Below are 25,006 nucleotides of genomic sequence, written 5' to 3'. Positions count from 1 at the left end.
CACTTCCAAAATCTACTTGTTTAAATTATATCTTGATGAATGCTATGAGGATAAAAAGCAAACCACGTTGAAAAAACAACCTTTAAAAAGTGATTCTTGGGGCAACTAGGTGACACAGTGAGTAGAGCACCAGCCCTGGAGTCAGGAGGACCTGAGTTCAAATCCAGCCTCAGAAACTTGACACATGTACTAGCTATGTGACCTTGGGCAAGTCACTTAACCCCAATTGCCCTGCCAGAAAAACAAAAACAAATAAAAAAGTGATTCTTCGGTGGTCAAAGGTTGATAGATGTATTTACAGAATGTCCTTTGTCACTTAATTCTAAATTTTTAGCTCCAAGAAGTCCAGGTACATATTTTATGATATTTAAAAAGACTTCAAAAGTTCAAATATAAGTTTTTATTAATGACCACTAATGGCCTATCATTAAAAAAGGAATTTGTTAGCTAAGTGACAATTATCTTGTTTGTTTGAAATAATAGAAGATAATTTGTGACTCGCTATCTTCCCCCACTGGGACCACATTAGGGTTTTAATAGTTATCTTGTTTCAGTGTTTGCACTAACAAGACAAGAGTTTGGTAAGTTGAGTGTTGAAGGCAGCTCCAGGGAGGTGTTCTAAGATCCAAGATGAGTTTATTAGCAAAACACATTGCATATCCCTGTGTCATTTATAAAGAATCATTCACGACTAAGAAAATGTTTAATGGTAATCATGACAATTACAACATGGGGTGTTATAATACAAAACAGACAAATCCAAATTGAAAGGATTCTACAATGGGCACCACCATTAAGGCTTGATTGATTCCTTTTGTTCGAAGAACATGTGTGAGTTGTTCAAGGGGTGCAGAAAGCCATCATTGACTGTGATTTTATCTTACATTGTTAATAGGGCATTAACTTTGAATAATACGCAATTACATCTTCTAGCTCTATAACCAATAAAAAGCAACAACATGACAAACTGAGGACAACTCAGTTTGAACCATTCTTGTCAGAGGAAGGAAAATATTTTTTCATGCAAGATGTTAATATTTTTCATCTACTGGTAACTACATAAAACAAAAATTAGATATTACTGAACCATAACTAAGAAGTTCATTCTGAAAATTATTATCTGGTGTGAAATGGGCATCAGAATTACTGAAATTCTATCACTGACACACAGATAACTCTGATAATTTTCTCATGGCATTTTTTTTTACATCTTTCAGGGATGAAGGTGGTAGTTAAGCATTTCCTTTAGGCAGAATTTCTCTAAAAGGACTATCTTTCCTTATATCCTTGCTATACATACTTACATAGCAATAAAGCAGTTTTTCTGTCAAATAAATAATTATGATCTCAAGAAAGAATAAGATGGAAGGTAGACAAATGCCTCAATGAAAACTTATACAAGTGACAGTAAGAATGAAAGGATTAAGTTACCATTTTGTCAATATTATCAAGGTAAAGTATATCTGATCAAGTAGTTAATGACTTCAGAAATAGTTTTGGTATGAATAGTCTACCAATTACAGAGCATACTTGGGCTTTACTACCATACCTTCCATAGTTCAGCATATTAGTGAAATGCAAGAGTTCATCAATAAAATATTTTAAAGGGTTATGTACTAAAAAAAATAAATAAAAGGAATGTATTGAATCTGTCTTTTACCTACAGTGTGAAGATTCTAAAATAGAAACAACCAAAATTCAATCAAATGAATACAAAACTAGAACTGTGTTTCACTATAAAATAAGCAAAATCTTTTTTTTTGACATCTGACACTACCCTCTTATTTCTTGTCCCCACCTCCATTAGTGGAGATAGCTTTACTAGAAGGTATTTGAGATACTGTATTTTTTTTCAACATGTCTGAAGTTCATTTCACTTGACATGCCTGAGGCAGAGAAAAGCAGCACAGGGGAAAGCACAAATGATCTAATTTCTAAGTTAATCACTGAGAAATATCATATAAGTTTTGAATTTTTAAATTTAACCCATTTTAAAGAAAAGATAAAATACTTTTTAAAAAGGAATTTTACTGGTATAGGGAATTCCTAGATGTGAAATTTCCTCTATCAACGCAGGTCAGAACATGCTCTGCAACTTACAGAATTTCTTAGAACAATGAGGGGCTAAGTGACTTGCCTATAGTCACATAGCCAATGTGTGTGTGTGGTGGGGGGCATGAACCAAGTTATATTAGATCTGAGTCTGGATTTCTATCTACTATGGCAGAATGTGTCTTATAAGGGAAGGGAAAAAATGTTCTAGTCATAGCCAGAATTTTACACCATAGCATAGCTAAATAGTTGATGCAGTATCTGAGAAATTAAAAAAAACCACTTCTTACCTTTGGGGCTCTGGCATGTTTCCCACATCTGGCATCCTTGACAAGGCTGAGATCTAAGAGCTCAGTCTCCTGAAAGACAAAAGAGCAATTTGTAAGCATCCACAGAGGGAAAAAACTGCTTTAACACTTTTTTTTAATACAGTATCTTGATAACTGTATGAAGATGGTTCTGTCTTCTGGGTAATTTTTTTCTTTTTGTCTCTTACATAAGACTGCATGCAAACAAAAACCAAAACTTATGAACTGTTTAGACTGTCATTCAGACTAAATCATTTTTTAAATATAAGGTCCACTGTTTTTGTCCCATACATATGACACATCAGTTAACACTTTTTGCCAAAATCCAGTGATCTTTTCTACAGCACTCTCATTAACCCTCTCATTAAGCATTTAAGCTTTAGAGAGCTGATCACTGTAGCTATTCTCCCCTTTCTGGCAATTATTCTTCTTCCTGCTCCTCCTCCTGCTCTTCTTCCCCCTCTTCCTCTTTCTCCTCTCCTTCTCCTTCTCCTTCTTCTTCCCATTCCACTTCCCCTTCCCCTTCCCCTTCTACTCTCTCTTCTTCTTCTTCTTCTTCTTCTTCTTCTTCTTCTTCTTCTTCTTCTTCTTCTTCTTCTTCTTCTTCTTCTTCTTCTTCATCTTTCTCTTATCTATCTATTGAAATCCTATATATACTTTAATTTCCTACTCAGATTCCATCTCCTTCAACATAGTCTTCCATAATCTGTGCTGTCAGTAGTAACATTTTCCTATGTCTTACAGTCAATCAACAATCAGGCAACAAGCAGGTATGTTCTAAGTATCACACAATAGGGAGAAAATACTTGTGTTGCTCACATCACAGGACTGTTGTGATACAAAGTGACTTACAAACTATAAAATACCATATAGATGTTAACCATTATAATTATTAGTAATAAACATATCCCCAAAATGTCACACTTTCACTTGAAATGTAAAGATTTTTCTGCTTATATGTATATTTTAATAAATTTTATAATAATTCTAATAAAAACATATTTATGTAAAGATACAAAGACTAGAAACAATTTTTTCTTACAGACTAGAATAATCTGGTATTTTCAAAAGAATTCAGGACAGTGATACTCCCTGAAGTTTCTAGGATAGAAAGAAAAAAAAAATGAAGCAATCCCTACCCTTGAAGAGCTTATGTTTTATCTGTTCTTCACCTTTCTTACTTATTTACCATATAATGTTTTTTCATGGACATGTGTTCTAATAAAAAGTTTTCAAAACTCATAAAAATACAGAAGAAGAGCTAGATACTAAAAAATTCTCATCTTTCTTCAATGATATCTATGGGAAATGGTTCCCTGACTGCTAAAAAAAAAGTATTTGAATCTACATGGCACCACTGATACTAAACTTTAGGGTTACCCAACTCCCTTTATTTCAAGCCTATACTTGCTCAGCTACATTCTGGTATTAATACGGATTGCCAATGGGAATTTCCTCCCTTAACGAAGGTGCTGATGAACTAGGAGTAGTATTCTAGTTTATGTGTTACTCCTGTTTCTCAGTATCAATAAATATATTAGCACTCAGCTTTATTAGTCTATTAGGGTTTGGCCAGCTTGAATCAGGCCCCCACAGCTACTCCCATGCGACCTGATAAAACAGAGGCCCTGAGACTGCTGAAGTCAGGATATAACCCTGGTGGTGAATCCACCAATGCAGATTTTGCCTGAACGTACTAATCTCATTACACTGTCTCCCAATTACAAAAAAAGACAATATAAATATATAGTAAATTTTACAGAGAATGATTATTTAAATGAGGATTATATTACCTGCCAATTAGGAACTAAGTATTATAGTGACTATTAAAGAACATTCATATGGGCTGAACAAGCATTACAGTATCAAACAGCTTCTATTTTACTTCCTTTTTTACAGACACAAAGGATTCATGATGCTTGCAGAGCACTAGAACTTGGGGGAGTTATTATGCAAATATTTCATTGGTAATAATCATAAGGAAGACACCGAAAACCCACTGTAGGGCATCATGGGACAGTGCTCCTAAAGAAGGCATTGCGGCATAGAAAAGATCCAGGCAGGGAAGCTATTTTTACATTCTGTGTGTAGGGGATGAAAATATTCTCCCCAAAATGAATTTCTACACAACAGCTCTTCCTGTATGACTTGACCACATGGAGTGAAGAATTGGGCATAATGCTCCACACAATAAAGCCATTATTATGTCTCCATAAAACACGTTTTATTTGTATTTTTCTTTTGTTTCTTTCACACTAGCAATGTGTTTGCATTGTGACTGTTAAAAAGCTATGAGGATAGTGACTTTCTTAACCTTTAAAAGTTCATTCCCTTTTTTAGTCAAAGAAACTCTCATTTACCATTTTGAGTCATTCAGCCACCAATATATTTCTAATCACCCAGGTTCATAACTTCAAAATCATTCTTAACTCTTCCCTTTCTCTCGCTGCCCCGCCCCCACCCACCCACCCAATTCAATCAGTTGCTAAGAAAATTAATTCTACCTCCACAACATCTTTGGAATTCATCTCTTGTCTAGTCACAAGATTACCACCCAAGCTATCACCACCTCTTGCCTGAAGCATTTCAATAGCTTCCTAACTGATGACCCTGCCTAAGTCTCTGTCCTCTTCAAACCATCCTTCCCATCATGATCAAAGTAGCATCCTCAAACCACAGGCCTGCGCAGTGTCAGTTCTCTGCTCAGTAAATCTAGTTGCTCCCTATTGACTCTAGGATAAAAAAAAAAATACCTTCAGTTTTTCATTTAAAACTCTTTATAACCAGAACTAAACCTATCTTTCCAGTCTTATTATATATTAACCCTTCCATATATACTTTTTTTTTTTCAATCTGTATTCAGAGTTCATCAATTCTCTCTCTGGAGGTGGATACCATTTTTATTTTTTGTTTTTAACATTGTTTTATTTTTAGTTTACAACACTCAATTCTACAGGTTTTTGAGTTCCGAATTTTCTTCCCCTCTCTCCCTTTCCGCCTCCCCCCAAGATAGCACGGAATCTGAAATATGTTCTACATATATCTTCACATCAAACATATTTACACAATATTCAAGTCGTAAAGAAGAACGATGATCAATGGAGTGAATCATGAAAAAGAAGAAACAAAACCAAAACAAAAAGATACAGGAAAAAAAAAAAGAGAGAGCAGATAGTTTCCTTCAATCCACATTCAGACTCCATAGTTCTTTATCTGGATGTAGATAGATCTTTCCATAATGAGACCTTTGGGGCTGTCTTCGAACCTTGTATTGCTGAGAAGAGTCAAGTCTATCAAAGTTAGTCATCACAGAATCGATATGTCTGTGGCTATGTACAATGTCCTCCTGGTTCTGCTCCACTCACTCAGCATCATATCATGTAGTTCTTTCCAGGTTATTATGAAGTCCGTATCTTCTCCACTTCTTATAGCACAATAGTATTCCATTACATTCATATACCACAACTTGTTTAGCCCTTCCCCAATTGATGGGCATCCCCTTTAGTCCAGCCAAATTGGACCTTACTGATTTCCCTTACATACAACATTCCATCCCCCATTTTTCTGCCTTTAAACATTTTTAAGTCATTTTTCAGTCATATCTGACTCTTTGTGACCCCTTTTGGGGTTTTCTTGGCAAAGATACTGGACTGGTTTGCCATTTCCTTCTCCAGCTCATTTTACAGATGTAGAACTGAGGCAAAGAGGGTTAAGAGATTTGCCCAGGCTTACATAGCTAGAAAGTGTCTGAGGCTGGATTTGAACTCAAAAAAATGAGTCTTCTTCACTTCAGGTCCAGCACCCTGTGTCCATAATGTGTTCCCTTCTCACCTCATCTCCTTGAAACCCTGATTCCCTCATAGCCCAGTTCAAATACTGCCTCTTTCCTCCTTCCCCATCTACTAATGTCTCCAACTTTAAAATTACCTTGTATTTAGTTTGCATACCTATGCATATCCTATCTCCCTCTATTGATCCTAAGCTCTTTTTTAGGGCAGGGTCTATTTTTGTCTTTTGTACCCTCATTACCTGGCATAGTGCCTGACTCATCACAGGTGTTTAACAAATGTCTGTTGATTGATTGATTTAAGGAAGTTGGGCAATATTACTTCAGATGTAAAGAAGGAAGTATATCTAAATTTATAGTATATGGGGAAATGATAGATACTAACATGGCAGTTTGGGCATCTGTTGAGAATTGAAAGTATGCCTAGATTTCAAGATTTTTTTAATTTGGGAGAAACTATTAAAACTATTAATTCAGAAGAAATGATTAAACTATGAAAACATTATAAGAACATATCTAGCACTAGATGCCACTTTCCTATAACCAGACTCCATTATGTTAGGACATCTGGTGCAAGAAATTAAAGCTCTTAGAGGCACGTTACAACTTTCAATTGAGAGGAGATAGAAAGGGAAACAGAATAGTTGTTTAAGAAGATAGTATAATAGAATGAGATTTGGCTTTAAATACATATATATATATATATATACATACACACGTGTGTATATATGGTATACACACATATGATATAGGAATAGGAATCACTGGATGAGTGATGGAGTGAATTTAATCAGGATTGGTAAAATTATACAAGGTGTCCCTTAATGTTTTAAATTTTAATAGTTTAAAAACTGCACTAAGACTTTTGGGGCATCCTTTATTTGTCTGGAGGCTTAAAGACCTAGACTTTGAACTCTAACTCTGTGACATGATTTTTCACATGTCACCATGGGCTAATAATATCACTTCATTTTCGTGATAAGTAAAATGAGAGGACTGGGTAAAGGGTTTACCCTACCCTGCTGTTATTGCAGATGAATGAATGTACCAATTTTCGAAAATGGAAAGAAGGTAGATTCTTTAGAATATAGGACAGTGATCTTGCTTTCTATTCCTGGCAAAATTCTGGAACCTGTTTCAAAGTATGGTTTCTAACCACACAGAAAGGAAATCAGTGATCTGTAAGAGCCAGCATGGGTTCTTTCACCACCATCCTGACCATTATCTCCCTCGGATGGATACAGCACTGATGGATACAGGCCAAGACCTTGAACCTCATAGTCTTTGGAATAGCAATGTTTCCAGTCCAGTGCCAGAGTCATCACCCCAGGAAGCAATCCCTGTGGAGAATTATTCCTGTAGGTGCTATAAGGTACATCTAATGAAGACTGAGAAAAGAACATCATTGTTGATGGAGTATTTTCACTCACAAGTGATTCAATATTAGAAAATTATATCATTATATTAGTGGAAATGACCTCAAAGGAAAGTCATTATCATCTGCTTTCCTGCTGAAGCTTAAGGATCATGGAACCTTTCCATATGCCTTTCTCTGAAACCTTCCATATATGTTGTTTCTATCATTAGAATGTGAACTCCTTGAGAGCTGGAACTATCTTACTTTTCTATTTATATCACCAGCACTTGGCACCATATTTTGCACATAGTAAGCACTTAATAAATACTTCATTCATTCAGTCAATTGTGACATCCACAATAATTCATGCTAAATTAAGGGAAAAATAAAATTTTACTTCTTTTTCTATATGTACTAATTCCTTCTTCCCACACCTGTCAGAAAAATAGAGAAATAAGCATATTTTACCATGAGTTTCTTTTATTCTTATTGGGTTTGAATGATGAGAAAGGGACTAATTTAGGATTTAGACTATATATATGTATATATATATATATACATATATATATACACATATATATGTATATATATATACATATATATGTATATATATACACACATGTATTTATATGTATATAATATATATGTATATATTTCTTAAGAAATTCAAAAGTTTAGAAGATTAAATATTCACCTATACTTATCATTCAGTAGAAATATTTCAATCCATCAGCTACAAACGTACTGTGAAATAGATGAGCCATGAAATTCACTTTAAGTTTAGGAAAAAGAACAATTTGAAATTCTATCCCTTTTCTGAATACAAATCTCCATTCATTGTTACTGAATTCTATTATTCCCATGATAATAATAATACACTTAATGTTCACAAAGTATAATAAACATTTATGAGAGAATATATTAATATATGTATGGGTGAATATATATTTATGCTGTCATAGATGACATATTTATGAATTTTTCAGCTTTGCTATAGGACAAGTCTAAATTTTAAATACAAACCACTGATTGCAAAACTCCTCCAAGCCTCCTTATGTCAAAACAGTTCTACTGCAAAGGTCTTTAATGGCAGGGCTTTAGGTGGGAATGAATGAAATAGAATGCATCTCATTCCATTCTTCAAAAATTTTTAATCTCATTTTGTTTCTTTGGGGTGAGTGAAAACCACTTCAAAATAACTTCCCACTGATACTTCTGTGCATTATCCATGCAAGAACCTTCCTTTCTTGTTTTTCCCTCCTCAGATTCTCCTTTTTACTTACTTTGCAATTCTGTATCTGTGCTCAACACCATTAAAGGAGAAAGATGGTGGTTTCAGATGACCCCATGGAGTGGAAAGGACAAGAAAAAGAGAAAAAAAATCTACTTAAAGTTAGTTATTCTCAACATGGTTCAGTTTTTGCATCTGTAAATTTGGACGTGTGTGTGTGTGTGTTGTGTGTGTTTGTGTGTATAATTCATAGAATTACGGCATGAGAGATCTCATAAACTAACTAGTATAACTCAAAACAAGAATCCCCTGAACAAAAAAAAAAAGGAAAAAAAAACCAGCAAAAAAGAAGCAATTAACTATAAATCAGTCAATTAAGGAAAAAGCCATATATTTGATGTGGAGCCCTCAGGAGCTGTAGGAACTTTGAGATGACAGATTACATAGGCTTCAGTTTCAGCTTTGAGCTCTGCCAGTCCACCAAATCAATCAATAAATAAACATTTACTAAGTGATTAATATGTGGTAGGCATAGTGCTAAAACTCTGGGATACAAAAAGAAGCAAAAGTTAATCTCTTACCTCAAGCAGTTTACAATCTAATCAGGGAGACAATGTGTAAACAAATAAATACAAAGCAGCTGTGTACAGTATAAATAGGAAGTAATTAGCAGAGGGAAGATACTAGAAGGGTTGGAGAAGCCTTTCTGTAGAAAGTGGGATTTTAGTTGGGACTTAAATGAAGTCAGGGAAGTCATTTGGCAGAGTTGAAGGACAGCAATCTAAGCATGGGGGAACAGCCAGAAGGCCAGTGTTCCCCAATGGAAGATAACATGAGAGGGAGGAAGGTGTAAGAAGACTGGAAAGGTTTGAGAGTCTAAATTATGAAAGGTTAGGTGCTTGGGGACCTTGAGCAAGTCTTTTCCTCTGTAAGCCGGTTTCTAAACAGAATGGTCTAGTTTCAAATTTTATCTTGGGCACTGTCAACTGAGTGACCTAAATAAATCACTTGGATTTTCTAAGCCAGTTTCCTTATCTGTAAGAAGTGGATAGTAACACCTACTTCACATGGTTGTTGTCAGCATTAAATGAGATAATTAAGACAAAGTGCTTTCCAAACCATAAAGTACTATAAAAGTTGAGGTATGTTTTTAAACAATATTGATTCATGTCTCCTGGTCTCTAGCCTCCAGAGGAAGGAGAAAAGGAGAGAAGGATCCATTACCATTTTTCCCCTTGCACCTCCTACCTGACTTCCATGAGTCTCCTGCCTGATCTTCAGCATTGGATGGTAGTGGCTGGGGGGGAGGGGGGGTGGAGGGGGGCAAGGAGCTGGGTATCATACCATCATGCCTCCACATACCTTGCCTGATTGCTAACTTCTGGAGGGAAGAGCATTTCAACTCTGGTCCCCTGCTTTGAGGGAAGGAGAGTATCACCACTCCTCTCCTCCAAGTTTTTGCTATCTTGCCTAAACTACCTGTGGCTCTGAAAGGAGTTCTTAAAAGATTAAGAACCTAGAGTTCTTAAAAGATTCTGAAACTTGGAAATTTTATTTTTCACTTATAATTAATACAGTCCCACCTGGTCATACTCTTCCCATTCCATTGGTTCTTTATCCCCATCAGTCATGATCCAAATCCCATTCTTTCCTTTCCCCAAACCCCATTGATTAAGTTCTTATTCCCATTCCCTCAACCCAACCCTCTCAATGTCCCACTCTAAAGGTATCAACTCCTTCCACTGTGCCTTCTATAATGTCTGCTCCCAAAGCCACAAATTTGCTTTCAACTTAAAACTTTTCCTTTCCCATTCTTCCCTTCTTTGGCTCATTAAAACCTGGCTCCCTCCTAATGACACAGCCTCCCTGACCACACTTTCCAACACTGGCTATACTTTCACTCATTCCCCCTCCCCCATAACTTACTGGTCAAGGTGGGGGAGTCAGAATACTCTTTGCTCCTCATAGCCCCTTGCAAGTTCTCTCCCTACCACCATCACTAAGTAACCTTTCCTCCTTTGATGTTCATGAAAACCACATTTATCACCCAATAAAATCCTAGTAGCTGTTGTTTATGGACTTCTAGAACATTCCCCTTCCTTCCACAATGGTTTCTATACCTGGTTCACAATCTTTCCTTTCTAATTCCTGTCTTCATATTAGGGGACTTCAACAAACATGTTGATAGTCCTTTATCTCGCAGCTTGCCAACTTAAAAATCATTTCCTGTTAATCACTCCTCCATCCCACCTCAGCCACCACAAAGATGGCCATACCCTTAGTCTTGCCTTCACCAATTAATGCACTACCTCTGTATTCATGAATTTTAAAATTCTCTCACCTGATCACAACCTATTGCATTTCCACTTCTCCCTCTCTCTTTCTATACCAAATTCCTGTTCTTTTTCCACACTGTTACCTCCTACACAGAGACTATTTGTGCCCAAACTGTAGTAGAGCATTCCAAGCTCATATTGGCCTAAGCCACAGTTGGACACGTTGAATCTTGACTCAAGCATAGTGATGTCATTTTGGTCCTCTTCAAGAATGAAAGACAACAACCAACCAACCCACCAATCCTTAGAGACATCAGTTGACATCCCTGCACTAGCCACACTCCTCTTTCCCAATTTTGACTCCTTGATGAACCAGTGCAATTCTGTATTGCCTTCTTCTCTTGAATCCCTTACTCCTTTTTAAAATAATATTGATTTGTTTTTTTTTTCTTGCCAAGCTTCAGCCTTGGATCATTTCCACCAGATACTGCCTTTTCTTCTACATGTATGCTGCTGAATGAAAGTGAAGAAAATCATACAACCATTCTGACTGGGTCTACTACAAATTTATGTTATGTAGCCTCAGATAGGCCCTCATTGCTGCATATGATAGCTCCATAATTAATTCACAATCATACTCACCACCCTCTTTTGTAAAACTTCTTCAGCCTTCTTCAAATCTTTTCCAACCCACTCTTTCCCCCAATCCTCTTGTCTGAGAACTATCCCTCACATTTTCCTGAAAAAAAAAAAACCTGAAATCATTTGCTAAGGCCTCTCTCTTCTCCCTTCCTCCTTATCTCATGTCACTCAGATGACTTCTGCCTCTATCTCTTCTTTCACCCATCTCACATAAGGTGATACTTCTTCTTGCCAAGACCAATAGTTCTACATGGACATGTGATTTGATTCCACCCTGTTTCCTGTAGCCTATTACCCTCTCTATTATCACCAATCTCAAATCTTCAGTCTCTCCCTGTTGACTGGCTCCTTCCCTACTCTCTAAAACCATGCCCAGGGGTGCTAACATCAGGAGAGGAAGAAAGATGAAGAATTAGAATGTGACAGATTTTTGAACTCTGGGAACTTAGAATGTCCAGGAGTGTTTGTCTGCTTTTAGGGCTCAGAAAAGTTTTAGAGAAGAGTAAGGTCAAAGATTCCTAAGGACAATGGCAAGGTAATCTGGGTCTACTCCAAGAGAGTAACTGATATCTCTGAGAAAATGAAAGTAGATCAGCAGAGGCTAAGATTTGAGGTTGTAGTCCAGGATCCTTTCCATACAGCACTATTGAGAATATCATTTAGGGTATATTGTTAAAAGATTGGCAAGGCAAAAGGTTCTCATATGTACCTTGTGAGAATACCTCTCTTTTCTGTTTTCAAGAGAAAAGAAAAATAGATACATTTCAGATCCATTGCAATTATTTACCTCATTTAGCTGACATTTTTAAAGGCAATGAAAAGTTCTACATTTGCCCAGGACACACGCGCATGCACACACACACACACACACACACGCACACACACTTACTTAATCCAGAGAGACTAAGGTAATATTATAAACCTAAATGATTTCCAGTTAAACTTGGTTATGTATTAGGCAATGAGTTTTGTCTGTCTAGATTTTTTTCAATATTTGGCATATCATGCAAGCATCCGTCATATTCCTATGGGCTCCTGACAGTAATAAAGGCCTGAAGCACAAAAACTAGAAAGGTAGAGATGATTGTCACGTTGTTCTCTATTCCGGCCATGTAGATATTCTAAACATAGATTTCCATTACAGGCTGACTTGATTAGCTTGAATGGTCATAAATCCCTTTGCAAATAGTCTCATAAATGCTAAGAATCATCATTACAGATATTTTGACTGAACAGTAGATTAGGTCTCCAAACGCCAACTCATGGAGAAATTCAGAAATCATACAGATAAATCAGGTAAAGAATCTTTTTTTATCTGAAAAATACAGATGATTGAGTATAAAACAGATTTTGTACCTAAATCATGTTCAATGTCAAGCAACTCATAATGTACATCTAGATAAACATTTTTGTTCAATGTCTTGGCACCACAATCTTAGTCTATTCCATGTATGTGAATATATGTGTATATCATGTGTCTTTTATATGACCTTGTATTATGTCTATTATGTGACTCTGGGTGTGTCATAAATTCTCTGTCACCAAGAATTCTCCTTTTCCATCCTATTTAAATGGAAAAATAGTAGTTTTCTGTCTCATAGGAATTTTGAGGGGAAATGAGATCATTTTTAAATCTAGAGAGACAGCTTTGAAGCCAAGAAGACCTTGGTTCAAGCCTTGACTTTGAAATATAATAGCTTTGTGAGACTGTTATTTGACCTCTCGGTGCTCTAGACAAATCATAACTATCAGCTTTCAATACTTTTGTTGTTATTTTTCAGTCACTTTTCAGTCATGTCTGACTCTTCATGACATCATTTGGAGTTTTCTTGGCAAAGATACTGGAGAGCTTTACAGTTTCCTTCTCCAGTTCATTTTAAAATAAGGAAACTGAGGCAAATGGGGTTGAGTCATCCAGGGTCACACAACTAGTAAGTATCTGAGGCCAGATTTGAACTCAGGAAGATGAGACTTCCTGACTCCAGGTCCAGCATTCTATCCACCGAGCCACCTAGCTGCCTAAATTGTTGACCTACATTGATAGAGGAAGTTCCTTCCTCAAGTTCCCTATACCAGTGAAATCACAGATCTAGTACCCATCCTTACAATTAAATAAAGCTAATTTAAGAATACAGAACTCTAATAAGGCCAACAAATGCTCTTTCCAATTTGTGTTCTTTAAAATGTTTCATTCTTTAGAATACTTCTTATTAATGTCTTTTTGCTACAATCAGTTTGGGGGAAAGATCCTGGAGGAGGCTCCTTTCACTCCATATTGGCACCTTCTTTGTAACAAAGAAAAAACATCAAGCAAAAATACTTGATAAGGGGGACAGTATCTCACAACACACACAAAATCACCCTCTAGGAGTACTCTGATCCTCTGCTATCGTTTAGGGTCATCACTTTCCTTTTAGTGAACTTTTCATTTATATTCTTGAAGTGGTTGTGTAGACCATTCATTTGACTCTTGTTTTATTTCACATCACTACATGGAAGAGATATGGCATATGATCTACACCTAGAATGAAGAATAAATTCAATAGCAAAGAGAGAAGGGGCAGTAGAGGAGGGAGTTCCAGGAATGAAGAAGTTCCAGGAATGAAGAACAATCTGTTACAGTCAAAAGAAAACTAGATTTGAAGTTAATCCACCTTGGTTCAAATCCTGGCTCTTCTATTTATTAGCTGAGTAAACCAGATGAGTTCTTTCACCTCTCTTGGCCTCCATTTTGTATTCTGTTCAACAAGTTGCTTGGACCAGACAACTTCTCAGGATCATTCCAGTTCAGGAATTATGATTCTGTGATCCTATTGTAGAACCCCCTTCAGAACTACTTCTCCAATATATGCTCGACTTTGTGGTCTAGGTCTTGAGAAAATAGCAGGCTAATATTATTCTCAGGGCTCTGGAGGAAATATAAGTGCCTGAGGTTTCTGGTACTGTCATATATAAGTACCCCTCTTCCCACACCCCCACTAGTGTGAATCCCATGGGTTATCAGCCAGTAGCCACAATTGGCTATTATGAAAAGTATTTACTAGTTATGGCAAAAATAGTACAAACAATAACAATTTTTTTTTTAAATCCTGCCATGTACCAGGGGTATACTTTCTCCAAGAAAACAGCCAGACTCTGGATAGAGTGGACTTACATTTAAAGCATGAAAGCAGTGAAGCAAATTCATAGGGAATGCATGTGACAAAGAGGTAACTCACAGCTTCTGCTTATAGGAAGTTTCTTTTTCACTTTGTACAGTCTATGTAGTTCCCCTTAAGTATAGTTCTCTATATCTCCAAAGATAAAATCTAGCATCTCTCCAACAAGAGAGGTCAAACTTCCTGAATCTGCATCCTGGCTATTTTTCTATGTCTACGTTCATGTTTGTTCTTAGTGGGTCTCTGCTCCCAATTTGATGAGGTCTTTGCTCCCTGTCTTCTGCTGATCCAGTTTCTCCTATAAAATGGGCAATGTGAAAAGGAAGCTAGAGGAAGAAGATCTTCTTTTCCAGAAGTTTCTCTCTCAGGGAATTTACACTAATTTTCAAATTGGAATGCTGAGCTTTCAATCAGAGTTCTCCATTACTAGGTTCAACCTCTCTAGATTGTGAACTCCTTGAAGATAGGGACTGTTTTTGCCTTTCTTTGTATTTTACTTCAAATGCTTAACATATAACAGGCTCTCAAATATTCACTGACTTTTTACTTGACTCTGTACTGGAGAACTATAGCTAATCAAATATTTTTTTTTCTTTTTGAATGAAAGAGGTTTGGTTCTCAGGATGTGAACAATCTTATTTACATATTATGCCTACTCATTAATTGACTGATTCTGCAATTAATTCCGAAGCCTGACAGGGAAGAAGAGAACCATGACAAAGTAGTGTCATACGAACCTAGAGAATGGACAATATTCAGAAAAGGGGGATTGGTAATCAGTATCAAATGTGGTAAACTTGGAGAAGGGAGTCTCAGTAGCCTGGCAGAGTGAAAGTCAGATTGCAAGGGGTTGAAAAATGAGTGGGAGTTGAGACAGTGAAGGCAAGGGATATATACAGGTTCTCCTAGGAGTTTGACTGTGAAGGAAAACAAAATAAAGGACAAATAACTTGAAATAGTAGGGTCAAGTGAAGGTCTACTAAGGGTGGGTAAATCTAGGCATGTTCAAAGACAGCAGGGGAGGAGCTAATAGATAAGGAAATGTTGAACATCAGAGAAAGAGGATGATCAAAGATGCAAGCCCTTGGAGGAAACAAGAAGGAGTGAGATAAAAGGGGAAAAAAGTAGAGGTGTTGGCATTGACAAGGAGAATAGTCTTATTTTGTAGGACTGGAGCAAAGGAGGACAGTGAAGGGAAGAATAAAAATACTGGTATTCAATGGAATAGAGAGATAAAATAAATTAATAGTGGACTCAATCACTGAAGCAACATGACTTCTTTAAAGTTGACCAGTATTATGTGCAGAGTAGAAGGTGATGGTGTGAATAATACAAAGTTTGGGGTGTGGAGAATTGTGACTCAGAACAGGACTGTGGATCAAGGGTTGATCACAGTGTGAAGATGAATTGTTTAAAAGAAGTGAGGTTCTAAAAGGGAGACAAAAAGTCAGAGCAGGTGATGGACTGGGAAATTAAGGAAGGGTAGATTGATTGGAAGTTTCACTGAGGCTAGGGGAAATGAGTTTAGGAAGGATGAGCACAGGGCAAGATTGAAGGACAGGAAGTAGCTTACTCTAATAATTAAAATATAGGGAATATATTAGATACTCCAAGAAATTCTTTTGGCTTTTTCATATGTGATTCACCACAACAAAGCAAAAATTTCTTCACAAGTGTTATACTCTACCACAAGGCTGACCCTCAAGTAGTAATTTCTCAAAAGAACCCTAGAGACCAGAGGGAGTCAATGTAGTTTCCAAGGTCACCTAATATACTTCCCAGAAGCTCCTCTTCTTATTTATATGTCCCTAAATGTGTACTGTCCTACTTGGCAGACATGATGCCCAGCAATATCTCTTCAATTATATAACTATGTTGTCTCCAGTGACCCTCTTAGTTTCTAAATAAGAAGTAAATGATAATTTTTCTTGGCCTGCTTAATAGCACCATTGAAATGTCCAGCCAGCCACTCACTCATTTCTTTCCCTCAGAAATCTCTTTCAGAATAAATCATAAATTGCCCTATTCCTAAAGCTTACATCATACTCTACTGAGCCTCTCCCAATCTCCCTGGGGCAAAAGCATTTTGAAAACTTTTTTTTAAACACATACTCCGGAAAATTCAGGCATTCAATAGGGGTGTGTGTGTGTGTGTGTGTGTGTGTGTGTGTATTCATGACAATTACAGTACTGAGACGACAAGAGAACAATAAAATATTTTCTTTTTTCCCCTTTGCAAATAATTTATTCAATATTCAAAACATTTCCGGCTTAAAACTATCTTCTTAGGCTTTGTCTCTTAACTTCTCTTTTTCCACTGCTCTACACAGAGCCTAATGCCTGAGGCTTAGGCTATTTGGCTCAGATTATTCAATCAATCAAAATTTATTTATTACTTTTATTCACAATCTAAATGTATATTCATTATCTGTTTCTTCTATAAAAGACTGCAAAATTAGTGAATTTGATTGCAAATGCTTTTAAAAAGCAGCCTCAAATACAGTCATTTCTCCTTTTCCTTTTAACTTAGAATCATGTAGAAAATAATTTAAAACATTGAATTTCTTCTGTATTTTTCATAAGATATTTTTCTTTATAGCAGAGCTGTTTTTAATGTAATACTTCTCTCTTATTGAAATAACAAAGATCAAGGTTTTTTTTTAAATTTCTACAGTTTAAGGTGAAGAAAATTTCCAATCCTTATTCTGCAGCCATTAAATAGTCATTTTCAATATAATGCCTTTGAAAAGGTGAGCTCACAGGCATCATACTGAGGCTTTTGTCTTTTACCTTTTCTTTAATCAGATTTTTAAATATTTTGATCATTTCCTGGCAAGCAGATGTCTGTGTACATATTATTTAATCTAATGTGCAAATAGTTTTCCCAAAAGCTTAAATATAGGATCATCTAAGCTCAGAGACAGCATCTGATTTTAAAGCAGGAAGAATTTATAGTAACAATTTCCCTTTTAAAAAATCACTTTTTTCTAGATCAAAAGATTAAAACCTATAAAAAGCAGCTAACCTGCCACCTTAGCCATGTTTTCTCTTTTGCTGTAGCCAAACTTAAGGGAAATTTGATTTATGGTGACTATATTTAGGATTTTGGGTTTTCATTCACCATTTATCCTATTTCCATGTGTGCTCCAAAGCTGCCTCTCCTGCTGTCTTAAAAATGAATTACCATCAATGTGAAACTTTGACAGAACCCATGCTCAAAAGATGATGCTTATTATGATAAAAAATACTTTTGATCTCAACGTAGCATTATTCTCAAAGCATTTTCCCATGCACTATTAATTTGTTCCTACAACATGCAAGTGAAAGAAGAAAGAATAGCTGAGGCTCAATCTTAGCCTCAAACACAGACAAGCCATTGGTAGAAGCCAAAAAGAAGAACTCTAGTACAGGAATTAATATTTGAAGGGAGAAGATGGAGGAGTGAATGAATGAGGAATGAAAAAAAGGTGTGGTTTCCATTCAGCAAAACTTTTAGTAAGATGATTCTTTCTTAAGGAGAAGATTCAAAGGACAAGTCAAGTGTTCACACAGAGAATACAAATCAAGAAGCTTGCTCATAAAGTCCTCATAAAGGCTGATGCTGAAAAACCATTTTTTATTGATTCAGGTGCTAGAGATGAAAGAGTGTGACATAAACATTAACAGTAGGGGAATTGAACATGAGTGAATAAAGAGGGCAAGATGCTATTGGTTAAATCAGGACCATTCTATGTAGCATCCAGAAATGACATAGTCACTAGAGATTTCACTGGACTGTAGTTAAAGAGACCCTACTGTGTCATAAATTCACTGAGATTTTAGACACATTTGGAGAATCAGGAATATAAATATAACAAAAGTGAAACTGGAAAAAATCACTTTAATGGAAATCCTTTAGCCTGAAAAAGAGAGATCTATCAGTAAAAAGATGCTGATCTGGATGATTAAATGTTTCATATGTAGCAGACCCTACCTGAGTATTATAAATTATACCTTGTCTATCATGTTTGTCCTAATTTTCTAGACCAGATAATTACAAACCAGAGAGGTTAAGTGACATCTCACCGTCATACAGCTGTCTAGTGGTAAAGTGAGGATTAAAAGCCTAAATATCCTTCCTCCCAATACTATCTATATTCTTCTCCTTTTATTCCAGTTGCATAAAATCAGAACAGAAAGAGTATGAGAGACAGGACTGAAAATAAAATAAATCCATATCTTTATTTAGTTCATTCTTGCCTCCCTCTCCACAAATATCCATGGCCTCCCATGCCATTTTTGAAGAAGGAAAGGCATTTCCCATGTTGCCTTAGAGAGGACTCTTAAGAACATGAAACTGCCAAAAAATATCTTCAAAGAAGATGTTATAGGTAAAGAAAAAAGTGACAAAAACAACTGGCATACATTCAATGATAAGAGGATTGTGTTAACAGTTTGTGGAAAGTATGGCAATTAGACAATTAATGATTAAGGGGCTGAATTATAGGGAAAAGGAAAAAAGATGTTCAAATGGCAGAATCTACAGTCAGGATAAGTAGGGTAGGCTACCTGGAGAAGGAAACATAAGGTGAATGTACGTGGAGGAAGGAGAGGCTATGCCTCCAGTCCCTGGCTTACCTCTTAAGGTTCTGCCTCAGAAGGGACAGGAGCTGAGGATGACAGAAAGCAGCCACAAAGGCACAATTCTCTAGCCCCTCATCCTGAAAATGGTCAACTGAACCATGACATCTGAGTTTATAACTGTCCTTTGCCATGGGTTTCACCTCAGGGAGGCAGCAGAGAAAAATGAGAGTATTTCCAGATTCTGCTAACCCAGAAGCACACTGGTCAGAAACCTAGCCACCTAAAAATAGGCTTTGAATTATGGTCAGAAAATGAATTGGGTAGGGGGTGGGGTGAGGCTCATCAGTCCATTATAACAGAAAAGGAGAACAGACTAAACCCCAAATAAAAATCATCAGGAACCACAGAAAATTACTCATTTCTATTAAGAACAAATATGGACTTAACTGGCTAATGCCTGCAGTTTAAATATGTAATATGTTTAAGGAATAGTTGTGATTTTATTGCTATTTTTCTCAAGACTGAGACCTAAGATTTTTTAAATTCCTTCACTGATTTGAATAACATAGGATATTCACTTGGCCTTGGATCCTCTCATCAAGGGATCACCCATTGATCGGTATTATCTTTCCACCTTTTGAAGTATGTGCAGTAAATGCTCTTGCCAATAAGACCTAAATAGCATATCATCAGACAACAAAGTTTCATTGAGTTCACTTACTATTTGTTCTCTCATTCCACAGTGGTGATATGCTGATCTATTACCCGACTCAGCTAAAGGGCTGCATTTCATAATCTCTTATGGGTATTAAATTTTCCCCAGGGTCAATGTCTCTGGGTATATTATGTTCCTAAATAAATAACTTGTGAATCCTTGACATAGGCATTCAGCACACAAAGGACAGATGACTTTTTTTTTTCTTTTCAGTCCTGTGCAATCTTTTTCTGTTAGCTCTCAACCAAGCTATTGCTCAGATGTAAATAAATTCAGGAGATAAATGTTTTTGAAAATTAATTCTCCTGGGCTATTAAGAGAAGAAATATGTTTCTCTCATACCCAGAAGACTAAAAACAGTCCTCAGACTGTTCCCAGAAAAAAGGCATTGTTACACCATAGGAAAGGATTGAAAATTATGCTCTACCACAAATAAAATTGTGTCACCTCATGTTTGAAAATTGTGCCCTCTCTATTATAGTTCCTTGGAAGCTTTCGGCCTTCAAGGTAATGCAAATGACATACAAAATAAATACCTTCATCCTATGGGGAATAAGATTTTCTGGTATTAAAATATGTAGATTTGCAAAGAATAAAAACAAAAAAGCAGTATTTTAGTGTCCCTCATAGCAAACCCCTGCAGGTAGAGCCTGCCCTAGATGACTAACTTTGACTAACCTTACTCTTGACTCTATAGATAAGACCTTTGCTTTAGCTCTTTTATAATTATCTTAATTCTTTCCCAATGCTTTCATGAATTTTGCTTCTCTTATTTTTCATACAAATTTGAACCAGTCTCTGACCTTGGTGATACTCCTATTTGTCTCTTATTCCACAACACATTTTTTAAGAACCATGTTTCATAACATGGGATATTTGTGTTTAAAGACAGATTTAGCATATGAGTCCTATGTAAGACATTTAAGATTAAATACAGACATCTCCATGTAGAAAAATAGGTATTCTAGGCCTTGCTGTTATGAAATCAAATTAACTCCAGTCTTGAACACTCTGAGTACTTCAATGTACTTACTTCAGGGCAATAACTAGGGCATCACTTAGATCAAATAACACAAATTCAGCAACCCAGGAGGGAATATCTTCTGTGATTCTGAATTTGCAAGAAGGCAAATTTGGATTTGATGTAAAATTTGCTCACAAGTAACACTAGCCAAAAGTGGAACAGGTTGCCTCAGGAAATAGTGAATTTCCGCTTTAAGGTCTTCAAGTGAAAGCTAGATGACCCACATGTTGGGCATGCTGTAGAGAGGATTATTTAATTACAGGTTGTTCAGTGAGGCCTCTGAATTACCTTCCACATTTGAGGGCAGGGACTCTTTTTGTTTCTATTTGCATCCCCAGCATTTATCACAGAGCCTGGCACATAGTGGGTGCTTAAAAAGGCTACTGACTGATTGAATGATTTTTCTTTTTATGTAAGATTTTATTGATATCTTTTTTTTAACATCACCATAATTTCCCCCAGTATCCTTCCCCATCTCACAGAGACATCCTCTGTAACAAAAAGCAATTTGGAAAGCTCAAAAAGAAAATGGGAAAAATCAGCATAACTGACGAATTCCTTGAAAATGTGTGAAAATATGTGTGATATACAACACTTGTGGATCTCTCACCTCTGCACAGGTGTAGTATAAAGAGTGTTTTCTCATACTTTTTCTTTTTTCTTAGTAATTTTGTAAAATTCATCTTTTATTTTCTTGCATTTGCTCTTTTCCTTTATATTGTTATAGTCATTGTGTATATCGTTTTCTTGCCTCTGTTCACTTTATTCTACCTCTCTTCATATAGACCTTTCCATGTCTCTCTGTATTCATCACATTTGTGATTTCTTGTAGCAGAGTAACATTGCATTATATTCATCTACCATAATCTGTTTAGGGCTGCAAGGTGAAATAGCAGATGGAGTGCTGGATCTAGACTCAGGAAGATCTGAATCAAATCTGACCTCAGATATTAGTTACTGTGGAATAGTCACCTAACCCTGTTTACCTCAGTTTTATCATTTGTAAAATGAGCTGCAGAAGGAAATGGCAAACCATTCTAGTATCTTTGCCAAGAAAACCCCAAATGGCGTCACGAAGAGTTAGACATGACTGAACAACAAACCATAATCTGTTTAGCTGTTACTCCCAAACAGGCATCTATTTTATTTCCAATTCTTTCCTATCACAAAAAGTGCTACTATAAATATTTTTATGTGTATGGGAATTTTCTTCTTATGAATGATTTCCTTTGGATGTAAGCTTAGTAATGGAATCTCTGGACTATAGAGAATAGATAGTTTGTTTTATTTGCACAATTCCAAATTGCTTTTCAGAAGGACATACCAATCCACAGTTCCATAAACAATGCACTAGACTGCCTATCTTTCTACTGCCCCTCAATCACTGACTCTTTACATATTTTGTCATCTCTACCAATTTTTAGGGTGGGAAGTGAAACCTCAGTGGTATTCTCATTTGGATTTATCTCACTATTAGTGATTTAGAGCCTTCCTTTACATGGTTGTTAATAGTTGGCAACTCTTCTTGTGAGAATTGTGTTCATATACTTTGCTCATTTACTGTGTTCATATACCTGTTGAGGAAAAGCTTTTGGTCTTGTATAGCTATACCTGGACTTGTATAAACACATGCATTCCATTTCCTTGGAGACACCAGAAGACAAATCTGTTTTATTTGAAAAGAAAGATGCTTGAATGCTATTTTAAAATAGAAATTTGTCTTTAAATCTGAAATTTAGCAAAAACCTAAATGAAATTATGTTTTTACAAATTAAGAAGGTGAGACATAAAAGAATTACTTTTGATCACTTCTATTTTTCAAGTCTTTTCCATAAAGTATAGAAAGAGAAATATGGGTGGTGGGAACACTTTTTTTACCTGATAGGACAAGAGGTATGGAAACTTTACAGCATAGGGTACTGTGTATATCTAATTCTATGATATTACCACATAAAACCTAGGGCCCAAGCCCCCTATTGCACACATTTAAGATCAATAAGCTCTTAGAAACATTTTTACATCAGAATTGTTTTTAAACTATTTTTAGAGGCAATGAAACCTAAGTGGTTAACTGTCATTTTATGACAATCAACATTTATTGTGTGATCACAAACTCTGCATGCCATATCACATTTACATTTCTACAAGCTTCCCTCCTCTAAAAAATTACATCTACATATGAAGTATAAGTATGATATATATGTATATATAGTTGTATGTGTACATATATATGCACATGGGGGAAGAGAAGGAAGAAAGAGAAAAAGAGAAAGAAGAAAGGAAAGAGGGAGAAAGAGAAAGAGAGAGAAAACAAAGAGAGAAAGAGAAAGACAGAGAGAGAGAGACAGAGAGAGACAGAGAGAAGATAAGTTGGTATGTTTTATGCTCAGTTGGATAGAGTTTTGGTTTATCAATGAATTGATTAGAATTCTAGTCTTTCAAAGCTATTTTTCTCTATAGTGTTGTTGTTATTGTATAAACTTTTCTCCCAGTTCTGATTACTTGAGTTCAGATGTCTTCCTAATTTCCTTTGAAACTCTTCATTTAGATGTTTCTTATAACATAATAATATTCAATTACATTCATAGATCAATCTGTTTACTCATTACACGATGAGAAGATAACACCTGAGTGTTAGTGTAGCCCAATTTTGGGCTACCATAAGAAGAGATTCTATAAATGTTTTTGAATTTTGAAGGTCCTTTTCCTCTCTTGGATCTCTTTGTCAGTTTAGAAGCAAAAGGGCCAAAAGGTATGCACAGTTTAAAATATGGGGGGATGCTTCTAAATTGTTTTCCAGAATGGGTGGAAAAACAGCTCCACCAACAGTTCATTAGTGTGCCTTTTTCTTCACTCTAGCCCCACTAACATATAATTTGATCAGTTATCTCTTAGGGAATTGTTCTTATTCTTGTACATTTGAATCAATTCCTTACATATCTTGGATGTGAGAGCCTTATCAGACAAACCTCCTGCAGTCCCCACCCCTGCCTACCAGTTTCCTTTCCAATTTTTATTATATTAGGTTAGTTTGTGCAAAAAATCTCATTTTATCTTGTGTGAACCTTTCCACTGCCAAAGAGTCATAAACTCTTCCTCTATTCATAGATCTGAAAGGTAATCTAATCTGTTTATTACATTAATGTTCATGTGGAGGTCATGGAGCTTATCTTGGTATATGATGTGAAATATGGATCTAAACTTAAATTTCTGACTGAATTCTGTCCAATTTTACCTTTAGTTTTTGTCACTTCATTACAAACTTCCAGTTATATATTATGTAACTGGAATCTTTGGATTTATCAAATGCTATGATATTCTGTATGTTTGATTCTGTGTGTTGTATACCTTATCTATTCCAATGATAGATCTCACTATTTTTTAAACAGTACCAAATTGTTTTAATTTTTGTTGCTTCATAATACAGCTTCAGCTTCACTTCTACTAATAGATCCTCTTCTTTCCCACTTTTTTATTACTACCCTTCAGAGTCTTGATCTTTTGTTTCTCAGTACGATTCATGTTTTTTTCTTTTTTATCTTTCTAAAATATTCCTTTAGTAATTTTGTATAGCATTGAATAAATAAATTAATTTGGCTAGTATTGTTACTTTTATGATATTGGCCTGACCTATTAATGAGCAACTGTCATTTTTCCAGTTATTTAGATCTGTTTTATCTCTGTAAATAATGTTTCATAGTTGAATTCATTTCTGGGCGTAGGTAGATAAACACATGCCCAAAGATTTTATAGCTTCTGTAGTTATTTTGAATAAATTTCCCTCTCTAGATCTCCCTGCTGTGTTGTGCTGGTAACATACAGGAATGTTAATGATTTATGTGGATTTATTTTATATCTGTAACTTTGACGAATTTACTAATAATTTCAACTAC

The 25,006-nt window shown here is 35.9% G+C and overlaps 1 protein-coding gene across 1 annotated transcript in view; it reads right to left on the bottom strand.

Moving 5' to 3' along the window:
* Positions 1-25,006, bottom strand: part of PLCB1 (phospholipase C beta 1) — a 908,098-nt gene that overhangs the window by 631,889 nt on the left and 251,203 nt on the right. The window contains exon 3 of the mRNA XM_036749135.1: positions 2,343-2,411. Coding sequence (XP_036605030.1) covers positions 2,343-2,411 — 69 coding nt within the window. The remainder of the gene's footprint in view (positions 1-2,342; positions 2,412-25,006) is intronic.

This window comes from Trichosurus vulpecula, chromosome 3 (genome assembly GCF_011100635.1).
Source record: "Trichosurus vulpecula isolate mTriVul1 chromosome 3, mTriVul1.pri, whole genome shotgun sequence".
Lineage (NCBI taxonomy): Eukaryota > Metazoa > Chordata > Mammalia > Diprotodontia > Phalangeridae > Trichosurus > Trichosurus vulpecula.
This window is presented reverse-complemented; position numbering and strand designations above follow the sequence as displayed.